The following is a 19,972-nucleotide window of genomic DNA, read 5'->3' on the forward strand; positions in this document are numbered from 1 at the left end:
AAACTGTAGCATAGGTACAGTACGTAATATACGTAGTATATAGACACTTCAGTAAGGTTTGGCTCATTAAAAGAGTCTGGGTATAAATATATCCTTCCCTATTGCTAGAGGTACTGTATTAAGTGACAGTATCAATAATCCAAAGCACTACTGTTAGGGGATTTAACATTGTCATTTTATATATCTGCTTCAGAGTTCATTTAGGCCTTAGGTACAGTTTCTGGGGTGCTATGTCCAGCGAGTTTGTATTTTCTCACCAATGTTCACTTTGATTTCCTCCAAGTTCTTTGGTTTCCTTCCACAATTAACCCACTAGTTTATCCAAAGATAGACTTGTGGGTTAATTGGTTTCTGGGAAGAATGATGAGTGTGCACGTGTCTGTGTCTACCCTGTAATACTCGTAAATCCATCCAGGTTGTATCCTGCCTTGATCTTGTTGCTTGCCGGGATAGGCTCAGGCTCCCCCATGACCCTGTATTGAAGAAAGTGTTTCGAAAATGGGTGGATAGACGGATTTTACAAACCTGTCCACCTTTCGCGGACATAGCCTAGCCATTGTGTTCTTTGAGGAGGACATGCAACGAAACCAACGTAAAAAGGAAGAAAGAAGAAAGAGTTTACTCAGATATCATCAACCATTCTAATACATTCTTTGAAACATACTGAGAAAAATCCAGCTTCGCTCTCCCATGTGATCTTGGAAAGAAACTCAACTTACATAGGAATCTTTTAGAGACAAACTGACATACTGTATCTGCCAGCTCTGTAAGACTCAGATACGCTAAAAGAACTGAAGGTCAGATGTCACTTTATACTACCAACTCCTCCTGCTGGCAAAACCTGAAAACTCTCGGAATGCCCCCATCATAACAATTTGCATAGGCACACTCCAATCTAACACATTTGTTATGGTTAGACAATTAAAGGAAATATACATAACTTCATAGTGACCATAAAATATCACATTTGCTCAGATGCATTAGTCAAAGTTTTCTACACATGATGTAGACTGCCAGGAAAGGACAGCCGTACTGACGAAATTAACATACATTTTCTTTGATCAAAATCTCTCTGAAGTCTGTAAATTTCACTTTCCTTTTTCGAAACCGAGCATTGGAAGAGAATTGAAGTGGATTAAATTGGCAGCTGTATTTTAATTGAAATCTCCCTGTTTTCACTTGTACCCAGAAGACTGGCAAATATTACAAACACTCTCAAACTCTTAGTGATAAGTGAACTGCTTTTGTTCTATGAATACTCTGTAAAAATGGTTTTGAACAAGTGCCATGCATCAATATATTTTTAATTGTAGAATTTCTCTATCCAGTTACACATTCTAATTGCAAATCCAAAGGGAATGGACTACATCTAGATCAAAAAGAGAGGGCACACCATTCAACAGTGCAGAAACGTCCAGTAGATTAATGAGAAGAGAAGAAATTTGGGTCAATCTGTCTCAGTGAGATTAGGAGGTTGCTGACAATATTTGTAAAACTCTGCACGCAGCACTGAAACCACAGGACATGGAAAAAAAATTCGGATTTAGCACTCTCTGTTCAATATTTTTCAACACATTTCTCAAATTTAGCATCTCTTGACCTCCTTTTTTTAAAGAAAAACATTTCCGATACAGTACAATTTTAGTGGCAGTAATTCAATAAAATATTATCCTATCCTGGCTAGCATTGGGCACAAGGCGGGATACAGCCTGGACAGGATGCCAGTCCATTGCAGGTTACACACAATCTCTCACACCAGGGCCAATTTTACCGAACCCAATTAACCTACCAGCAAGGCTTTGGACTACGGAAGGAAACTGGAGACCCCAACAGAAACAAACATGAACATGGGAAGAACATACCAACTCTACGCAGAGAGTACCCCAGGTCCGGAACTGAATCCAGGCTGCAATAGTAACCACCACATCACTGTGTCTTTCCGAACACATAATATATCATCTACAGTATAAAGAGTATAATACAACAATAACCACATCCACCCAGATCTCTGCCTGTATATGAAAGAATCATTCACATTAAAGAATGGCAGTAAAGGACACAAACTAAGGGAAACTATGGTTAAATAAATTACACACATTACATGAGTAAACACACTCGTACCACAGGCAGCCTGAAAAAATGCTTTGTACATCTACAGTGGTTGAAAGGTTTAGAATGACTAATTTTATTATTTCAGGTGGATAGCTGCGTCAGCATGCGTAGGCTGCAAAGGAACAAGTAATAGGTTTATTCCATGCTGACAAGAGAAGAAAGAAAACACAATGTTTCGGCCGTGGAGCCTTCTTCAGGTGTGAGGTGTGTTTAAGGTGTGTTTAAGTGAGGTCCTCACACCTGAAGAAGGCTTGTTGTGTTTTCTTTCTTCTCTTTTCAGCACGGAATAAACCTAATAATAACATTACACTTGTAATGTTATTATTATCAGCCAAATGATTGGTGTTTTTTCAGTCCAAGGTGACTCTTACTTCAAAGCAAAGGTTTTGAACATACTGTATGAAAGGGTGGGAAACAAATTGTAGCAAACTGTGCCAACATTTGCATAGGAGTTGCTACACAGCAGTCAAAGTATACAGCAGTTTTTCACATGGCCTCTTAACCTGTTTAGGCATGTGCCCAACCTTATCAACCCTGTAGTGAATTTGGCATAGTACTAATCCTCGGCACCTTAAGTTTTAAAGGGGAACTGTAACTCTATTTTTATATTTTGGGGTTAAAAAATAATGAGTATTGATGAGTGCATTTCAAACCACAATAAAAGTCAAATGTAAGTAACTTTAAAACCTCCAATTGACATCACAAAATACACAAACATTTCCAGGTATGCACAGCGCCATGTTCTGTGATTCAGAATAAGGCGACAAAACGTCTGGTGACGTGAAGCGGCCCTATGACATTGTAAACAAGCAGGCCTGTGAATACGTCTCTGTTAATCCAATAGAAATATACCGATTTTGAGATAGTTTTGGCGACAAATAGTACTTACTGATCTTTGCATGTAGATCACATTGGAACATTTCGGCGGTAAAATGTCCGCTGTACAACCCGTACTTATTCGGTTGTACGTCACACTGACTCTTATGAGCAGGAAAGGCTGCATCACATCACAATTTGTGGGCACTCGAATGTGAGTTCACGACCACATGGTGACTTACTGTACTTTCCCAAATTTCACGATTTTGTACTTAAGTCAAAATCTGTCATTTCTTTCTATAACATCAATGAATGTGTTTTGTTACCGAGATTTAATAAGCGGTCTGAGGAACTGGGGCTGCGATTTCCCTTTAACTGCTTACTGCTCTTGCTGTCCATTGCAAATTGTGTGCGTGTGCTTCTTTATGTTTTCAAATAAATGGCAATCACTGTGCTTAAGGTCAGGTCCCTGAGGTCGTTGATGAATACTGTAAAAACTCATGGCTGCAGTTTGCATTGTGTGGCCTGGTATTATCAAGGACCAAGATGACACTCAGATGAAGCAATCCAGGCTTTTTTTGACAAAAGGTTCCTGCAACCGCTCCTGTACTGTGACAGGAGCCCTCAGTATTTTTTACTACAATTGCACAAACAAGCCATCTACAGACTTTTACTAGGCAATATCACAATCAGGTGACGTGATTCCCTGTGCTCGTGATAAATCTGATGATACTACACTAGCCAGTTCTCTAATCAAATTCACAAGGGTAACTCATTTTTGATTTTAAGAGATCTTGTTTTTGAGACGCCACACATTTAAAAATCTGCATTCAGATGACTAATATTACATAAGCACACATCAGACCACAAACAGTTAAGCAGCGTTTTGCAATACTGGCTAGGTGGGTAGAAAGGACGAGATGTTGCAAGTAAAATGTGGCTCTTTGTCAATCTGCCAGCCACTCTCACTATTCCCCGAAGGAGGACTGTATACAAGTCATTCAGATTCTGACAGCTGTGCGGGTCCCAAGTGCAGGGATTCTAGACGGTAGTTCTGACATGGAAAAAAGGACTTTTGTGTGCACAATTGTCAGACCCTTAACTTTCATCAGTGCTGAATTCTCTAGGTAGTCAGTTCTGTTCCGAGGTGGAGAAGCCTGACAGAAATACACCCTGGATTTTTTAAGCAGAATTAATTACTCTTGGTGCCCAGTTTCAGGGTGGTAGGTGCTGAGGGACTTTGAAGGCTTGTCTAAAAGCCATGCAGTGATCACAGTGCTCTCACAATCATGCAACTTCAATGCTCCCCACAAATTAGCTCATTTAGTCCACTAAGAGAAAGGTTCACCCCTATTTGCTCCATACTCAACCCAATATACTTTTGTATATTGGTAATTTTCAATATGCAAAATATTAATAATACAGATAATTGATATATCATCATTTTGTAGTTCTGGTAATTCTAAACATTAGAGCACAACACTGAAGCTTAGCAGACTTTTTTTTCTGTGTTTGCTCATGCACTATCCTTGGTGTAATGAAAAGTATGACTTTAATTCACACCCAGGCAGCGACAATGAATGTAACACCACTTGAAAAGTATGAGCAAGTACCCCATTAATTTTTATCTGCTTCCTACAACCCTATTGTTACTGACTACAGACCATTACCTGGGAAGATTTCAAGGGAGTCAGCGAATACGTAGATTCAAAATGACTTTTAATAAAAAGCATTCAGATCTCTATAACTAATTCTAAGACATACTAACTGGAAATTAGTCTAGATTTGAGTCGAATGCCTTCCAATTGTTGAATTCTCCCTTTTCCTATATTGAATATAGGCATAATTAAATTATGCTAATAGAAGTGACAAGAAAGTCTTCAAGGTCATACAAGAATGGGCTGAAAAACTACAAGGAAGCAAGAAGTTGTCTATCTTCTTGTGGGAAATAAAACAGCAGAAAGAACAAAATGTGTCAACTGAACTCACTGCAGAGTGACAGAAGAACTAACACCGGAATGTCAGACTGAATCAAAATAAGTGGACTTAACAATAACATGCAGTGGAAATGAACTGCTTTAATTTTAGCACAGCAGCATGCCACGCAGCACACCAAATCATTCAGCTAGCCTTTTTGATCACATCTCCACAATGTCATTTTCTTCGGTGACTGTTCTGGTTCAATACTTCTGTGACTCCAGCAATAAACATACCCTAAATTTATTCATAAAAACAGTCGATTCAGAAGGAGCAAGCAGAAGGGATGTTGCAAAGTCAAACAAACCACCTTGTACAAGCACAGTCTGCAGTGCTCATCAAAGGGAGCACACTTTTAGTGTTTGTAAGGCATGTATATGTTTATCTGGATTTTTTTAAAGATTAAAAAAATCTCAAATATGTCAAAATGAAAAGTATAGTTTTCTAAAGGACAAGGGTCCTTTTTCTATGAAATACTATTAGACTTTATTTGGAATCACTGTATTAAAAAGAGAGTTATTCAAAGAGCTGATGTTATTCATCCACTTTTTAGTGCATGGTCGGTCCTTTCCTCTCACTTCCTCCTGTCAGCTCACTGTAAATACAGAATACCTCATAAGGTCCTAAGCCTTTAAAATTCCAACTGTCTCCATAAAGAAAACACTATTATCAATCTCTTACCCAAGAGAAATAAAATAGATTTGTAACAGTCCCCCATCAGCAGCTGAACAACCTGAAACACACGAGGCCTATACCAATTCACAGCAGGCCAGGAGAGAATGACATCTAGAATGCATTTTTCCATTACAGTATGTATATGCTATAAATGTAATACACTTTCTGTCTTTCGGGAGCGAGCAATGTGCTTCAGCAGCTGCTGGAGTGTGATGGGAAAATTAAAGTTTGAATGAAATGTTGGATCTTATTTAATCACACCTGGTGCTTCAATCTTGCATTGGTGCCAAGCTGACCCAGTGTGTCAAATTGTTGTTTCTGACTTTTTTGGAGAGGCATGGAGACAAAATAGGTTAACCATTAAGACACCAGTTATAAATGCCAGCAGTATAGTCTCAAACTAAGGGCAAAGGGGTCAAAAACAGCACTTGAGGTCCACTTGTCAAACAGTTAAAACCATCAGGCAGCATCAGTCCAAAACTGCTTTTCGTGCTACTGTCTCTATCTGTGTTTCAGTGGAAGGTCTGCTTGCCTTTTATTGCTGCTTATTTTCACTGGTTTGTTTTTTTGTCACTTTGTTCCTCCATGTGGAAAACTATACTGGATTGTACACTGTGCTGCACGACATGAAAAAGAGCTGCCAAGGAAAGAGAAATCATTTTTCTTTAGGGTTTTAGTCTTGTCTCAACCTGTTGAGTTGCTGGGCTACTGTGACAAATGTATCACAGTTCATCTTCTTGCTGGAGACAAACATGGTAGTCGCAAAGGAGCTCTAACCAGGAAGATGAGTTCAGAGTGTTAAATTTCTATTCTGCAAGCTTTGATTCCAGTACCACACTAGGTGTTTGCAGTGTATTAGATGTGCTCAGATCAAAGTCACAAAACCTACTTACTACAGTCAAGCATTTCATCAGAGAGGATTCTGCTGATCAGTGGTGGGAGTGAAGAAATCGAACACAATTCTATCTGAATGAAAAAAGGTATCAACAAATCTATATATGTAGCAAAGTATCAAGTTCATATTGATTTGATTTTCACATTTTTGAGTCTATCTGAATCATATTAAAATGCATCTCTAAAGAGATCAATGCAACTACATTAACCAAAGGATAATTCTGTATGCTTGGGACAGAAAACATACGATTGTTTTTCTGCTTGGAATTCATAAGACGGTGGGAGGATCGTACTGAGCTACTTAAAAATGGATTCAGAGTCCTCCCAAACCACAAAGTCTATCTGGACTGAAGGTACAAAACAATTGAAGAAACTGACAAAGTATTTTGTGGAATCTAATGTTCATGGATGATTTAAGAACAATATCACTGTTAATCACATATACAAAAGATGCTAGTAACCAGAAGAAGGGGAAAATAGGAAGGTACTCTGTAACCTAGGACTGGGACCATGCAATTGGGGACAAACCTACTTACCAAGCCAGATACCAAAATATTTAAACATGAACAATTATTTCATTTTACTACTTCTCAAAGTAATCACATTTTATAAAAAGTAGTATATAAGCCTTATATCAATTATATTAATTAACTACAACATGTAAGCTAACTTCCTTATATTACTGTGCATTTCCAGAGAGCTTATAAATTATTTTTCCATTGCAAATACACATTATAATAAGAGAACAAGGAGGAAAATAGATACATCTTAGTCATTTAAACACAGCTGAAAACCACGAACAGTGAACCAGAAAATGGCTGATGCCCATTTTAAAGACTGCTAGCTCCACAGCATGTTACTTAGCAACCCACAGAAAAAAGAGACACTGAATGGATTCAAAACACATGTAAGGAATCTGCATGCTTGAGAAACATAAAAAAGAAATGGTGTAATTAAAAATTAAAGGTGAACATTCAGAGAAATCTAACTGGGTGGACGCTCTTACAAAACGAATCCCTTTTCTTCTTGTTCAGTAAACTAAGGATGGGTTTTTACTTCATTAGAAGATATCTTTCCAAGACAATTACTAACTTAAACAGTTTTATTTTTTGGAAAGGACTAAATGTAAAAAAAGAAACCCTTAAAAATCCCTAACAAAATCTGAGCACGGACTTCTAACAGGCTGATTTAACATGTAAGGGCCAAATCAAGCACTACTGATTGACATACTTTTTTGAGCTGTCTCATTTTTCTGATGGCTATATTTCCATCTCTTCAATCATGGCTTTCTCTCCACCAGATGAGAAGCATACATCCCTACCACATCAGGGGTTGTGTGAGAGGATATGTTTGACGATATTGACCTAAAAAAATACAGACCTCACTCACACTACTTGTTATTGAATGAACCAATATAAACTTTGAGTCCTTTGTGCAGTATGTGATGGCCATTGACTCATGTTAGAAAGACACTAATGAGCTATTAGTATGTAATTACAATTTGATCCATTTGTTTTCAACTAATTATCACAAAAACAAGGTTGAGGTTAACCAGAGCAGACAATGAATGCAAGGCCAGTGCACTTTAAATAAAAAATCAGTCCATGTTAGTACAACAAAAGTTATTGCTATATCTTACAAAGATCCACTACACAACATGATTGAATGATTGAATTGGTAGATTCTGCTAATGTCAGCCAACTTGGAAAAAAAGAGTATAAAATAACCCATTTGATATGGAAAACTTGGGTGACTGACACTTAGATGATGATACTATTGGTGGTCATATCTGAACAGGATTTCATTCACTTTCTGTGGATCATATGGGATTTTCAGACAACAGTACCAATGCCTTCATATTTCACACATAAGCAGCACTCAACAAATCACAGAGAAACAGTAGGTAACAGCTGGTCCTCAAAAGCTGGCACCTGCCCAAGATATTCTTCAGACAGATGTGAAATATTTAGCATTATTATAAATGACATTGAGATACAGCAAAGAAAAATCACATCAAAATAGACAGTAGCGTAAACCCCTCTTAACAGTTTCACAGATGACAGCAGCCATGTTTGCTAAGAGACCATCGCTTAAGGGTGTGTGAAGACCACTGTGACAATAAACCTCTTAAAAACCGAAATGGCAGCAAAGCAGTTTCTAATAGAAAGGTAAGTAAGATGGAGCGTGTGGTGAATTGTTCTGACTTCTCCATTATGAGCAAATCTGCCATTACGTAGGTCATAGAGAGTTATAGGTAAGGGCTCCCTTTGGATTTTTTACCACATCTGAATCAATAGAGAGTCATAGCATGATGGGATTGCTAGCTTAATCAAACCTGGCACTGGTGTCACAAAGACTCAACACAGTCATCTAAAAGAAAACAAGGATATTCCTTTTCCCATTTCCCAATGCGGAGTAATAAATGAGTAACGAGAAAAGATACAGAGACAAGCCAACATATTTTAATGCACTTCACTATTCTGCTTGGCAATGTCTCAGAGCAGTAACGTGACCTTTGGAAGAAATAACAGCACATGAGAAAAAAAATCCCATGTTGAGATTGTAAGCCCCACGATATTCAGAGATGTTTTCGTATATGAAAGTTTATAATTACAAATTTACAACACTAGGTTATCTTTTTTGCCATTGTTTTGTCATAGATTTGGTGTGGTTCTTATGGGTTAAATGAACCATCACTGTTTTATAACACTATACCATGGGAACACCATGATTTAATAGTCATGCCATGTTATTGTTGTAGTCGAGTACAGTAAAGTATAGTGATGGAATACTGGCAGAACTATGTCAAAATAACAATAAGAGTGTTAAAAACCTAATGTAAACCTCCCTAGATAAATCATTGCAGGGATCCAATACATATTTTAGGTATCAGGCTAAATGATTTTGATACCGTCATCCCAGTATCCTTTAAGCCCTTTTGATGCTTTCGCCTAATTCTTCAGCAGACATGAGTAAGGTGTGTTTCAGTACTTTTGGCTTAGAAATTATAATGACCCTTTCATACATCAGAGACTTATGGCTTTAAAGCTTATATAGCATTGGCATTCTATTTGGGTAATAAGAATGTGTCTCCCTGCTGCAGAATGGAATTAGGACCTTTGGAGAAAAATGCCACATTCTTTGCTTAATGTGAAGTAACAATTGTTACATACTGAAGGATGAAGAATGAACACTTCTCAGTTATATTTAATAGATCTGCCAGAAAAGGAGCTCTATAATTCTTCTGTGCTGCACAAAAAGTGCTGTACTGGACTGTTGTTCTTGACATCTGTGTCGTGACTGTGAGGATGAAACTGTGGACCATTTTTAAAGAAACTAACTAGGCTACATTTGAGAGATGTTTTCCTTGGACAATTTATTAAGGCCAAGGAAATAAAATCACCAGCACACTAAAGCTAAGAAAAAAAGCTAAGAAAACTCACCAGGTGAATGATGGGATTTAAAATTGAGTTGCTCTCACACTGTAAGTGGACCATTCTTATGCTATATATATATTCAGCTCTGTATTTTTTGTGTGCGGCAATGTATTCCTTGCTGTTGCTTTTGCTGTTTCTTTCCAATATGTACTGAATATACTGAATACTGAAAACTACTTTTACTAGACCTTTCCCCATATTTATTTTCATACTTGAGAAGTCTTTGATGCTTTTTTCAGCTTCCATCTTCTCTCTGTATACTAGATCTGCATCTATTAGTTCAAAATGTAGTATTTTAGCATTAGGGATTTGTTAAAAGGAACAAGGAGTCAATCTGATTTTATAAACGTGATGGACTAGTTCTCACAGCATTTCATATTGGCTTCCTTATCCTTCAGTCGTCTACCTTCACTCACTTGTGCCTCTCATACCTAACCTCAATTAACTTTCTTTCTACAACATGCGATTCATTTTCTTTTCTATTTTTAATACCGAAATATAGAAGACAGTCATGTCATAAAATAAATATGCCTTAAGCACTTAAGCATTAATCTTAATTACAACCCAAGGACAACTTTTGTCCTAAGGACAGCTAAAATCCTAAGGAAATATTCCAAGAAAAGTAGAATGACCTTCTTTACTTTAAAGAGTTAATCATTTTCCTTTAGTTACTCTCACCTGGGAAATGCCATTTTTAATCAACCTACATGTACAACTATAACTACAGTATAACTCTTTTATCATCACAGTGTCCTCTGAAACACTCATTTAACATTCACCTCTTTCTGGACTACAATATAGTGCAAAAATTAGAGCCAGGAAATACATTTTAAATGGGAGAGTCTCACTCTCACTCATTATACTGCAAATTCAGCCACCCAGCAGCCACAAGGAAAGTGCTAAACAGCATGACAAGAACGTTACAGTAGACGTTCATCCCTCCTAATCTCACTGCCGACTGGGAAACATACTCAGCACAGAACAGAAGCCTTCAGAAAGTATGAGTCAATCAAAAGCCCCTAGAAGTACATTTTTGTCCCTTTGTGCCAAAGGTCTAGGATCACCTTTATGAAGTGGTGAGAATGTAGATTACTTGATTTACCCACATGAAGGAGGGAGCAGGTGGGAGCAAACCATGTCTCAGCATCATTATTAAAGAAGACTGTAGCACAGCCCTCAGTATCGGCACCAAAAAGCAAAGTTCACTGAGATGAAGTTGGTACTTGGACATAATTTAACAAAACATAATGAATATGGGTAGGCTTCAAAATATTACGGATCATCCTTTAACGTGAGCGAGTGGACATATGATACATAAAAATAGAGTCATTTCATTCAGGGTGGGATGTCAAACTGATTTAAAACACCAAATGTACTTATGAGCAAAACAGAACTGAAACTGACAAGCCTGCCTGTTTGAGTTTGAACAAAAAAAGAGTTTAGGATAAGGACACCAGTATCCTCACTTGCCTCTTTTATGATGTGTACTGTTTCATGACAGCACAGAAAATGCTATGCAGGAGGTAATTCTTTTTGGCACAAACATTATACTAAAATGGATATCAAAGTCTGCATACATTTGACTGGCTTTAATTTGGGCCAGGTCCATATGCCCTTAGGCACAGTTGCACAACATGTTTTTAGGATGAGAAGATTTTAAACTGCCATAGAAAAAATACCAGATGAAAACACTGTAACTCCTGGGAAAATTCACAGAAAGAAATCAGTGAGGTCAGAGTTCTATAATGAAATCTATACATTTTATTCATTTCTTTCTCAGAGTGTGTAGAAAAAGCTTCCACAGAATACAATAAGCCTGGGCAGACATATTATAGGAATTCTACAGGAATAGTAACGTGAGCAAACCATCGTGACTACACATGAAAATGTGATTCATATTCAGGTTTCTTCAGGTTTCACATGTGAGAAAGCATCAATAGCACACCAAGATGCACAGCCAATCAAAGCACAAATAGGGAGTGACATTAAAATCAGAAAGACCTCAACATTCCCCTGAAGAGCACCTGTTTCCAGTAGTGTGAGGGGGGAATTTCAAAACTACAAAGACTGGAAAGAAAAATGGAAGGAGACAAAAGAACAAATAATGTCCAGCAGCCCAAGTGAGCAGATTACTCAAGGTTTGAAGACAAGCTAAAAGAATGAACAGCACCAAGGACACTCCAGGAGATGAAGGGATGAAAACAGAACATTTTACACCACTGTGCATCGCCTTCTGAAGAGCCAAAGCAGAGATTTGTTTTGCAGTTGCAGCTAAATTTAGCTGTTCATATGATTTGTACATTGTATTTTACTTAGTTTTCATATCCGTTGAAATGCAAATGCATTTCATAAAACCCTATGTCACAGCTGTCAAAGTGTCCCCACACATTCTACTTTTCTATCAAGAATACACCTCAGTGTGAATATTACTACATCTGTGTGCACATTTTTACAGCAAATTATATTTTATTCAAATTAAAATGCATGTATATTTTTGGTTATAGTTTTATAACAGTTCACAAAAAAACTTGGTTCCTTTGTCATTGCAGAAATATTTGAAGGTAAGAAAAGTCCCTTGAGCTTTTTTTATTAAATTTCAAATATTTTATTCAACATTTTATCTTTTTGTTCTTAGTGGCCTTGTGAAACTGAAATGCCAATTTTTAAAGGCAGCCTATGTTCCTTGTTAAGGTCTTCCCTGAAAGTGTTACAAGTATAAGTAATTGCAGTTCATTACAGTGGCTGTAAATCCTGCAACTCCTTTTTTTTAAACCACCTTGAGAATGAGCACAGCCATCTCTTGCTTAATTAAATAGCACTGAAGTCAATTTTCACAGTTGTATTACCTTCCACCTTCAGAACAAACATAACCCCCGCTGAAGTCATAGGCTTTATACGTACAATAAAAAATGTAATCCTGTCATGGCCCTGTAGGATAATTAAGTATAAAATTATATCAGTAATAATGCTGTCAGGGGTCAAACATTGTATGACATGAAACCACATGAAAATGATTAATGTCTTAATGTTTCTAGGGAACTGCAGTCAGAAAGGAATGGTGGGGTTTCATGTTTCAAGGCTTTTGAATCCAAATATCGGGACTATTAAAATAATTACCAGCACTTTCTTTTGAATTTTCTGCACATGTTTTACATTTGGATCCTTCTCATATTTTTGAGGTGACCAGAAACTGTTGCCCGTGTTAAGGAGACTTTCTGATCTTATCTGTTGTTCAAATGTTGTTTTAGTCTTCAAACATACCTGTTCATTTGGAGAACGGTACAGTCTTTACCCAATAACAGAAAGACAAACTCCAGACTTTGCCCACACACATCTTGTAACTCCCTTCTTTCAGACTTGTGTGCCATCACAATCTCTCAAGCCTTCCACTCTATTCACACCTTCCTCCAGGCACTAGAACATTTAATTACATTCCAAATTAACTGGTGCACAGTGCTTTCTATGTTCACTGAACACCAGGCCTATGCCCAGCGTTATCAATCTGATTTACTCTGTAATTACCAGTTCTTTCAATCCTTACTCTCCATGTTGAATAATCATCTTGACTCACTCCTTCGCTTGTCACCTACTCTTGTACTGGCTGATCCTGTTTTGCCAGGGACACCTTTCTATAAAAAAACAAACAAACATTTGCATCCCTAACACAGCAGCAGTCAGTTTTGCAGCTTCGTTACTCTCTTTCATTCTCCCTCTGTGACTGTCGACTGCACACGGGGTACTCAAGACTCACCTTGTGCTATCTAGTCTCCTCTCTCTCAATTGCTGGTACTGTATAAGAAACACTGTTACCTTGACATTTACCACGCACCTTAGTTTGGTTTGAATTTTATTTAAAAGCAAAGCAGTATATTCTTGCTTCTATGTTTCTCAAACATATTGAGATCAATTTCTCTTTTTCATAACTGAAGATCATCTTTGGGAGTTACTATATTTTAACTAGATGTAAAACTGTACTTTATTAAAAAAAAATTAAACTGACCCAGCTTTGAATTTGAATTTGAATTTTGCAATGTAATACGAACTGGATGCTCTATCTTGTGTACAGTACATACATCAAGCTGTCATCACACAGAAGACTTTGGGATTAATTGTTGCTGAGAAGAATAAACTTCTATTGATTCACTATGAAACATTAGAATATTTGAAGTTTGGCACAATTTCTTTCAGAAAATTGAGGTTAAATGCTACACTAGAACACAAAGCTTTGAAAAATAACCTAGTAGGCTTTTTTTTTAAATGTTGTTGCAGTTCCAATATACTTTGAAACATTCAATGCTATCATTTAGGGTACTCCCAACTTTTCTCACACTTCAAGGGATGCGAAAGTCAGATCAGCTTCTAATGAAATTAATGCTATGCTACATAACAGGGTCACCAACTTGACAACAAAATGATAATACCAAGGTGGCTCAATGACAATTGTCTTAAAGTTGTAAATTGTTTTGTCATAAGTTTTAAACATACTACGCTCTACTTGTATTAAAATATTCTACCAACACGTAACATCAACTTAATGACAACTGCCACTGGTATGTTTTTAAATAAGGGAAAAAAAAAACACCTAGATCTATTTATTTGTAAAACGTCAGTTTGGTTACCTTTTAAGTTTGAAAATAACTAAAAGGTCTGTCATCACACAGAAAAGCTTCGCTGAATATAGCGTGTTTCAAGTCTTTTTCAATTCCTTTTCTTTTCTTCTCCTTTGAAAATCAGAGTGCTAGAAACAAAGGGATGCCCATGTTCATGTTCATCTGTCCTTGCCACAGTAATCACAAAGGGAGGAAGTGCCTGGGAAGAAAAAATGAAAGTAGCACTTTCTACCAGTATTTTTTCTTAGACTTCAAAGATACGCTGTGATTGCAGCAGTCTAAGCACATGCCACAATTCTTCTATGCAAAAACAAATGCTCAGAATCATGGGATATTTTAAAATTGTATTTTCACATTATTTGTCCTCTTTTTTGTATTTGTGTTTTCCAAATAGTATTGGTGTTGTCCAAACTTTTTTCAAAACATTAAATTCCTCAGTCACCTCAAAGCAGACATTTAACTGCCTTCATGCATACTTCAAAGGCATCTTATGCATGTACTGTATGCTGTATATTAATGATACATCAGAGCCTGTGCAATCCATACAAAGGCATTGCATGGGGATCAAATTATATGTGTTCTGACATCTGAGAAAATGATGTTGTGCCACATTGTTAGTTTTTCACTAATTCATAGAAATTAATTCGATATGGCTCATTGGCTCTTGATATGTGTGTGTGTTTATAAATGGATGGTACATCAATCAAGCTTTCAATGAAGATGCTCTATTAAGACAAGAGCCTAGTACTGAGCACCTGTACTATTATTCTTAATGACTATCTAAAACTAACAACTGCAGCTGCCTCAAGCACAACATCAAACATCTCTTTTCAAGTGGCAATACTTCGGATTTGAAGGAGTCATTCCACCTGTATGATTGCCACTGGACGCGTGACAGTGCCTCTTCTCAGGGTGTTCGTTAAAAGCAATTGCAGATATTTCTCCCCCTCTCACATCCCATTTGTCCCTGCTGCAAACAAAGCTCATAGATATGCAAATATAAGATATGACACTCTTTCCTTCTTATAACTTAAAAACTATCTGGGGGTGCAATTGTGGATCGCAGTATCACAGACGTGGTGATTATGTATTGTTCCAACTCGGTTCTAAATGGAATATTTGCAATAACTTATTTACTCAGGAAGTGCTTTAAGAATGGATGAGAAGATGTTATATTTTCAACAGGAAAAAAAAAGAGACCGTTTCCGCAATGTCTTCTGTAGTTTGGAGACTGCTCATTCAAATAAAAGCTATACCACTGCTCACCATCTGACTGCGTATCATTCTGTGGTCTCACTTGACGTGTGCGTCAATATTTTGGAGGGATGTGAATGTTGTGAATGGTGAGCTGTGATGAATTCCTAGTAGGTACTGTAGGAGAAAAGGTGGAGATATATGATAACTAAAGAGAAAAAAAAAACTTGGTTGTTGGAAGTAATACTGTATTGAACGCGTAGAGACTGTTTCCCCCTGCACTTAATGTCCAGAAAGCTCTATTCCATGTGTGAAAGGTTTATAGCAAACACCTTCAATTTCTGAAGTAGCCTGATAATTTAAAACCACATGCAAAAGGGTAGGAGGAAAACATAAAAAATAATGAGGCTTACTCTAAGCCATATCCGTGTCATTAATTTAGGGGCACAGTCGCACATATATGTGTAGATTTGTGTGGAAAATATCTTACAGCAAATTAACCTCTAAAAATAATTTATGCTAGTTCTGGAAGTTACAGCGTGAAAGCTGCAGGCTAGGAGGCAATTTCCTGTCACACAACATTGCAACAGCGCATATGAAACAGCTTATGAGTCAGGAGCTTGATGGTACCTGCTTTATGGTAGCTGAGAAACTGACTTCCATATTTCCTGGATTAACAGAAACATAATTCCATTTGGCTTGTCATGCATGCTTCTGCTTTGCTCACTCTCTGAAAACCTTATGGAAGAAAAATAAATCTTCAATCCTTATTACAAAATGGCTGACTAGGCACCACTGCTGTTTTCAAACTATGATATTGCCATGTTTTATTGATTTTAGTGACTGAAGACAAATTCACCATTTTTTAGATCAGAGAGGTGATTTGTCAAGAGCAACAGAAAACAGTGCATCATTTTCTGCCACTTACGTTCTCTATCATAAAAGTATGCTCACCAATTAAATCACATTTCCATGGATCCTGAAATGAATTGCAATTCTGAATTTCTTTACAGTCACGTGACAAGCAAAGCAATCCGCAGTCTATACTATATGTCAGCACAAACATTGACCGCACTGATTGTTTCTAAATGATCCACAGACCTAGAAAAAAGAGCTAGCAGATGGCTGTAGCTCTGAAATGTTGCTCTGCTTGTAAAAGAGCACAAAAAGGCAATGTTCCATTCCAGATTAACTTTAACATTTTCACACCACAACACAGAACAAACTGTGATCAATGCAGAATTTCAACAGCAAATGGAGTTTTTCATTCCTAGGGAATTCCCACTGTATGCTAACCACACAAATTACCTTTTAAACACAGTGCTTTTGCTTCAGTTGACTTGTTTCCAAGCTTATACTAATGCAGCTCATGTGGTCAGACTCTGGATTTAAACTGTTCTCACAGGGACAATCCAATCTGTACACTTAACATGGGATTATCTGTTGTGGAACAGTACACACATTCTGAGATCTTCTCAAGAAAATGTCAAGACAACACTGCAAAACATGCTGTTCACTATTTTAGTAATGTGTTATGCTGCGTTTGTTTATTTTGCTTTTCTCATAATGATCTGAGATTCAGAGATTAATGTTCAAGAAGCAAGATCAAGAGTCTCTGTCAAGTAAAACATATATTTAAAAAACAATACAAAGAAATGTTACACACCTATTGAATGTATAAGTGAATCCAGAACAGCTGTAGTCGAAATATAAAAAATGTATGACAAGATGCCTAGTACAGTCATTCACGTTATTATCTCTAATATATCAAACCCTGCTGCATTCATAATGGATAATTAAGCATTATAATTACATCTGAAATGACAAATTGGAATCTTGGATGGCATTAGCAAAGGGAAAGAAGCACTGTTAACTTTTATATCAAAGGCTTAAAAAGATCAATCATCCGGAATAGCTAAAAGACCTTTCAATGAACTTCCTTTAATCACCTCACAATGTTACAATCAACTTGAAAGTTACCATCATAAAGGAGACTCCTGGGTTTAATAACTAGCCTCAGTGAATAAAGTAAATTTTTAATAGAGGGCAAACACAGCCTGAGGCTTATAATACATTGGGAAATAGAACATCAACTACTTACAAACAACAGTCTCATTTATATTTAAACCTTCCAGCCCAAGCGTCAGTAGCATGTATATATTTATAATTTCATTAAAATCAACAATACACCTTTCAGAAGATCAGACCTTCTGAATTCCATCCTACCCGCCTTATGAAAATACTATTTCAATCGACCATGAAAACGTCAAAAGATATTACACAGGAGCTGCATCCTGATTATTATTTAATCCTAATGTAAAGCTTTTAAAAAAGAACTTCTCTTTTCTGTTTCAATTATTTATGTAGTAAGTAGGAGATACATTCTAAGATGTTACATAAATACTGGGAAATGAAAAGTGAAGAGTTTCATTAAATGCAGCGTGGAAGCAAGCAGATCTCCACTGTGCAGCTTTACTCTCCCATTCCTGGTTTTAACATTATCTGTGGCCTGGCCTGGCAATGCATAACCTACATTTAAAATGCATCAGGACCCCAGGTGAAAAAACAAACCAGCTATGCTTGGCAAGGGACTTCACTATAAAACCTCCACTGAATGAACAATCATTCCTTGAACAGCTGCCACTTCAGGGGGTGGAACTAAGCATCCGGTTTTACAACCACACACCACCACCCAACAGGCCATAGAAACAGCCTAACAAACTGAGAGTGGAGAAACAAGTCTTTTAAAACCAATCACATGGAGGAGGTTCTGACCCTGTATCCACAAGTACTAACACATTTGCTTTATCAAAAACCATTGCACGGACAGGACCACTGTTTAAAATACATCAAAGAATGGCAGGGACTGCAGCATAGTGCCTCCTATCACTGAACCTAGGGAACAATTTTGGACCAAGTATTTGGCTACATACAGTCCTTGCCTTCACTGACCTGACAGGATCAGGCTACAGGAAGGCATGATTGATCGATTTACCCTTTTAATACTGAAATAACTATGGTGTCTACATTGATATGTCTTCATTTAAAGAATGCTTTCACTTTCCATAATACAATGCCTCAAACCTTATTTTCTGATGATGGTAATAAAAATTCCACCCATTTGATATCAGAAAGCATGTTGTGTTAATTGTACTGTACATGTTTAGGCTATTTACGGTATTAGCACATTTAATTGGATGCTTAGCATTAGTTGTATAGCAGTCTCACGTCTTCCTCTCACGAAATACCATTAATAATATTATGGAAGAATCTAGGAAGTATAACATCTCCCTTTTGCACAAATGAATGTCACCATTCAAGTGCTGCTGCTTCTTCTGTGCTCTGCATATTTACTATATCATACTATATAGTCATTGTTCAGGGAACAAGCCATATAAAAGCCATATACATTTTTTCCTTTAGATTGTGATGTTCAGTTTAATAATAACATTATTATAATTGAGGCAAACCATTTGCATTTAAATGCTCTTTAAAACACTAAGCAATAGGGGCAATACTTTATTATCCTACCATACTATCATACTGATGCCAGTGCAACATTATCTGGTGATTTGGCATTTCTTTTATCTGACTTTGTCTGAGCAGGGCACTCAACTCCAGAAGCTGCAGCTCAACCGGAGCAACAAGACAGGTTAAAAAAAAAGCGAAGGACACAACAACAAAAAGAACTTTTGTCCATGCTGAAGAACACACAGATGTTTTTTTATACTGTCGAGGAATACAATAATGTAATAAAATCAAAATGTTAACAAATGTAACAATGTAATTAGCACTCTGGGAGGAAGCTGAAGGGGAAACTTATAAAGTATACAGTTGTTATCCAGTCAGTACATCCCTGTCCTATTTGTTAAACTCCAAAATATAAGAAGAATAAAATAATAAGCAGAAAGTTAAAGATACAATTTGGTTTACTTTCTTAGTTGCAAAAAACTAACACTATTTTAAAAAAGTAATGGTGCCGAAATATTGCAAGTTAAGAAATTTTCAATTTTTCAATCTGTCACGCACTGTGAGAGCAGTAACTCAGCAGTATGCTGGAGCACTGGGTTATTGCTGTTTACAAAATAAATCACATTTGTTGGAATCTGAAGAGGGTAATGAGTAAAAAGGATGTGATCTGTAGCTGTAACACTTCTCCCTGGCTACTTCTTGATAAACGTCACTACATAACATTGTTCAGTGCTCTGATTGCTCAAACTACATCTCTTTGTTTTCCATCCCGAGAATCATGTAGGT

At 37.0% G+C, this 19,972-nt stretch overlaps 1 protein-coding gene across 3 annotated transcripts in view; it reads right to left on the minus strand.

Moving 5' to 3' along the window:
* Window positions 1-19,972, minus strand: part of samd12 (sterile alpha motif domain containing 12) — a 117,442-nt gene that overhangs the window by 34,359 nt on the left and 63,111 nt on the right. For 2 of the 3 annotated variants that reach the window (XM_015356819.2, XM_015356817.2), the window contains exon 5: window positions 11,693-14,720. The exons of the other annotated variant lie outside the window; for it this stretch is intronic. In XM_015356819.2, the coding sequence (XP_015212305.1) occupies window positions 14,680-14,720 (41 nt within the window). In that variant the 3' untranslated portion in view covers window positions 11,693-14,679. Of the gene's footprint in view, window positions 1-11,692; window positions 14,721-19,972 lie in introns of those variants that run through there. 3 annotated transcript variants of the gene reach the window in all.

Source organism: Lepisosteus oculatus, chromosome 10 (genome assembly GCF_040954835.1).
Source record: "Lepisosteus oculatus isolate fLepOcu1 chromosome 10, fLepOcu1.hap2, whole genome shotgun sequence".
NCBI lineage: Eukaryota > Metazoa > Chordata > Actinopteri > Semionotiformes > Lepisosteidae > Lepisosteus > Lepisosteus oculatus.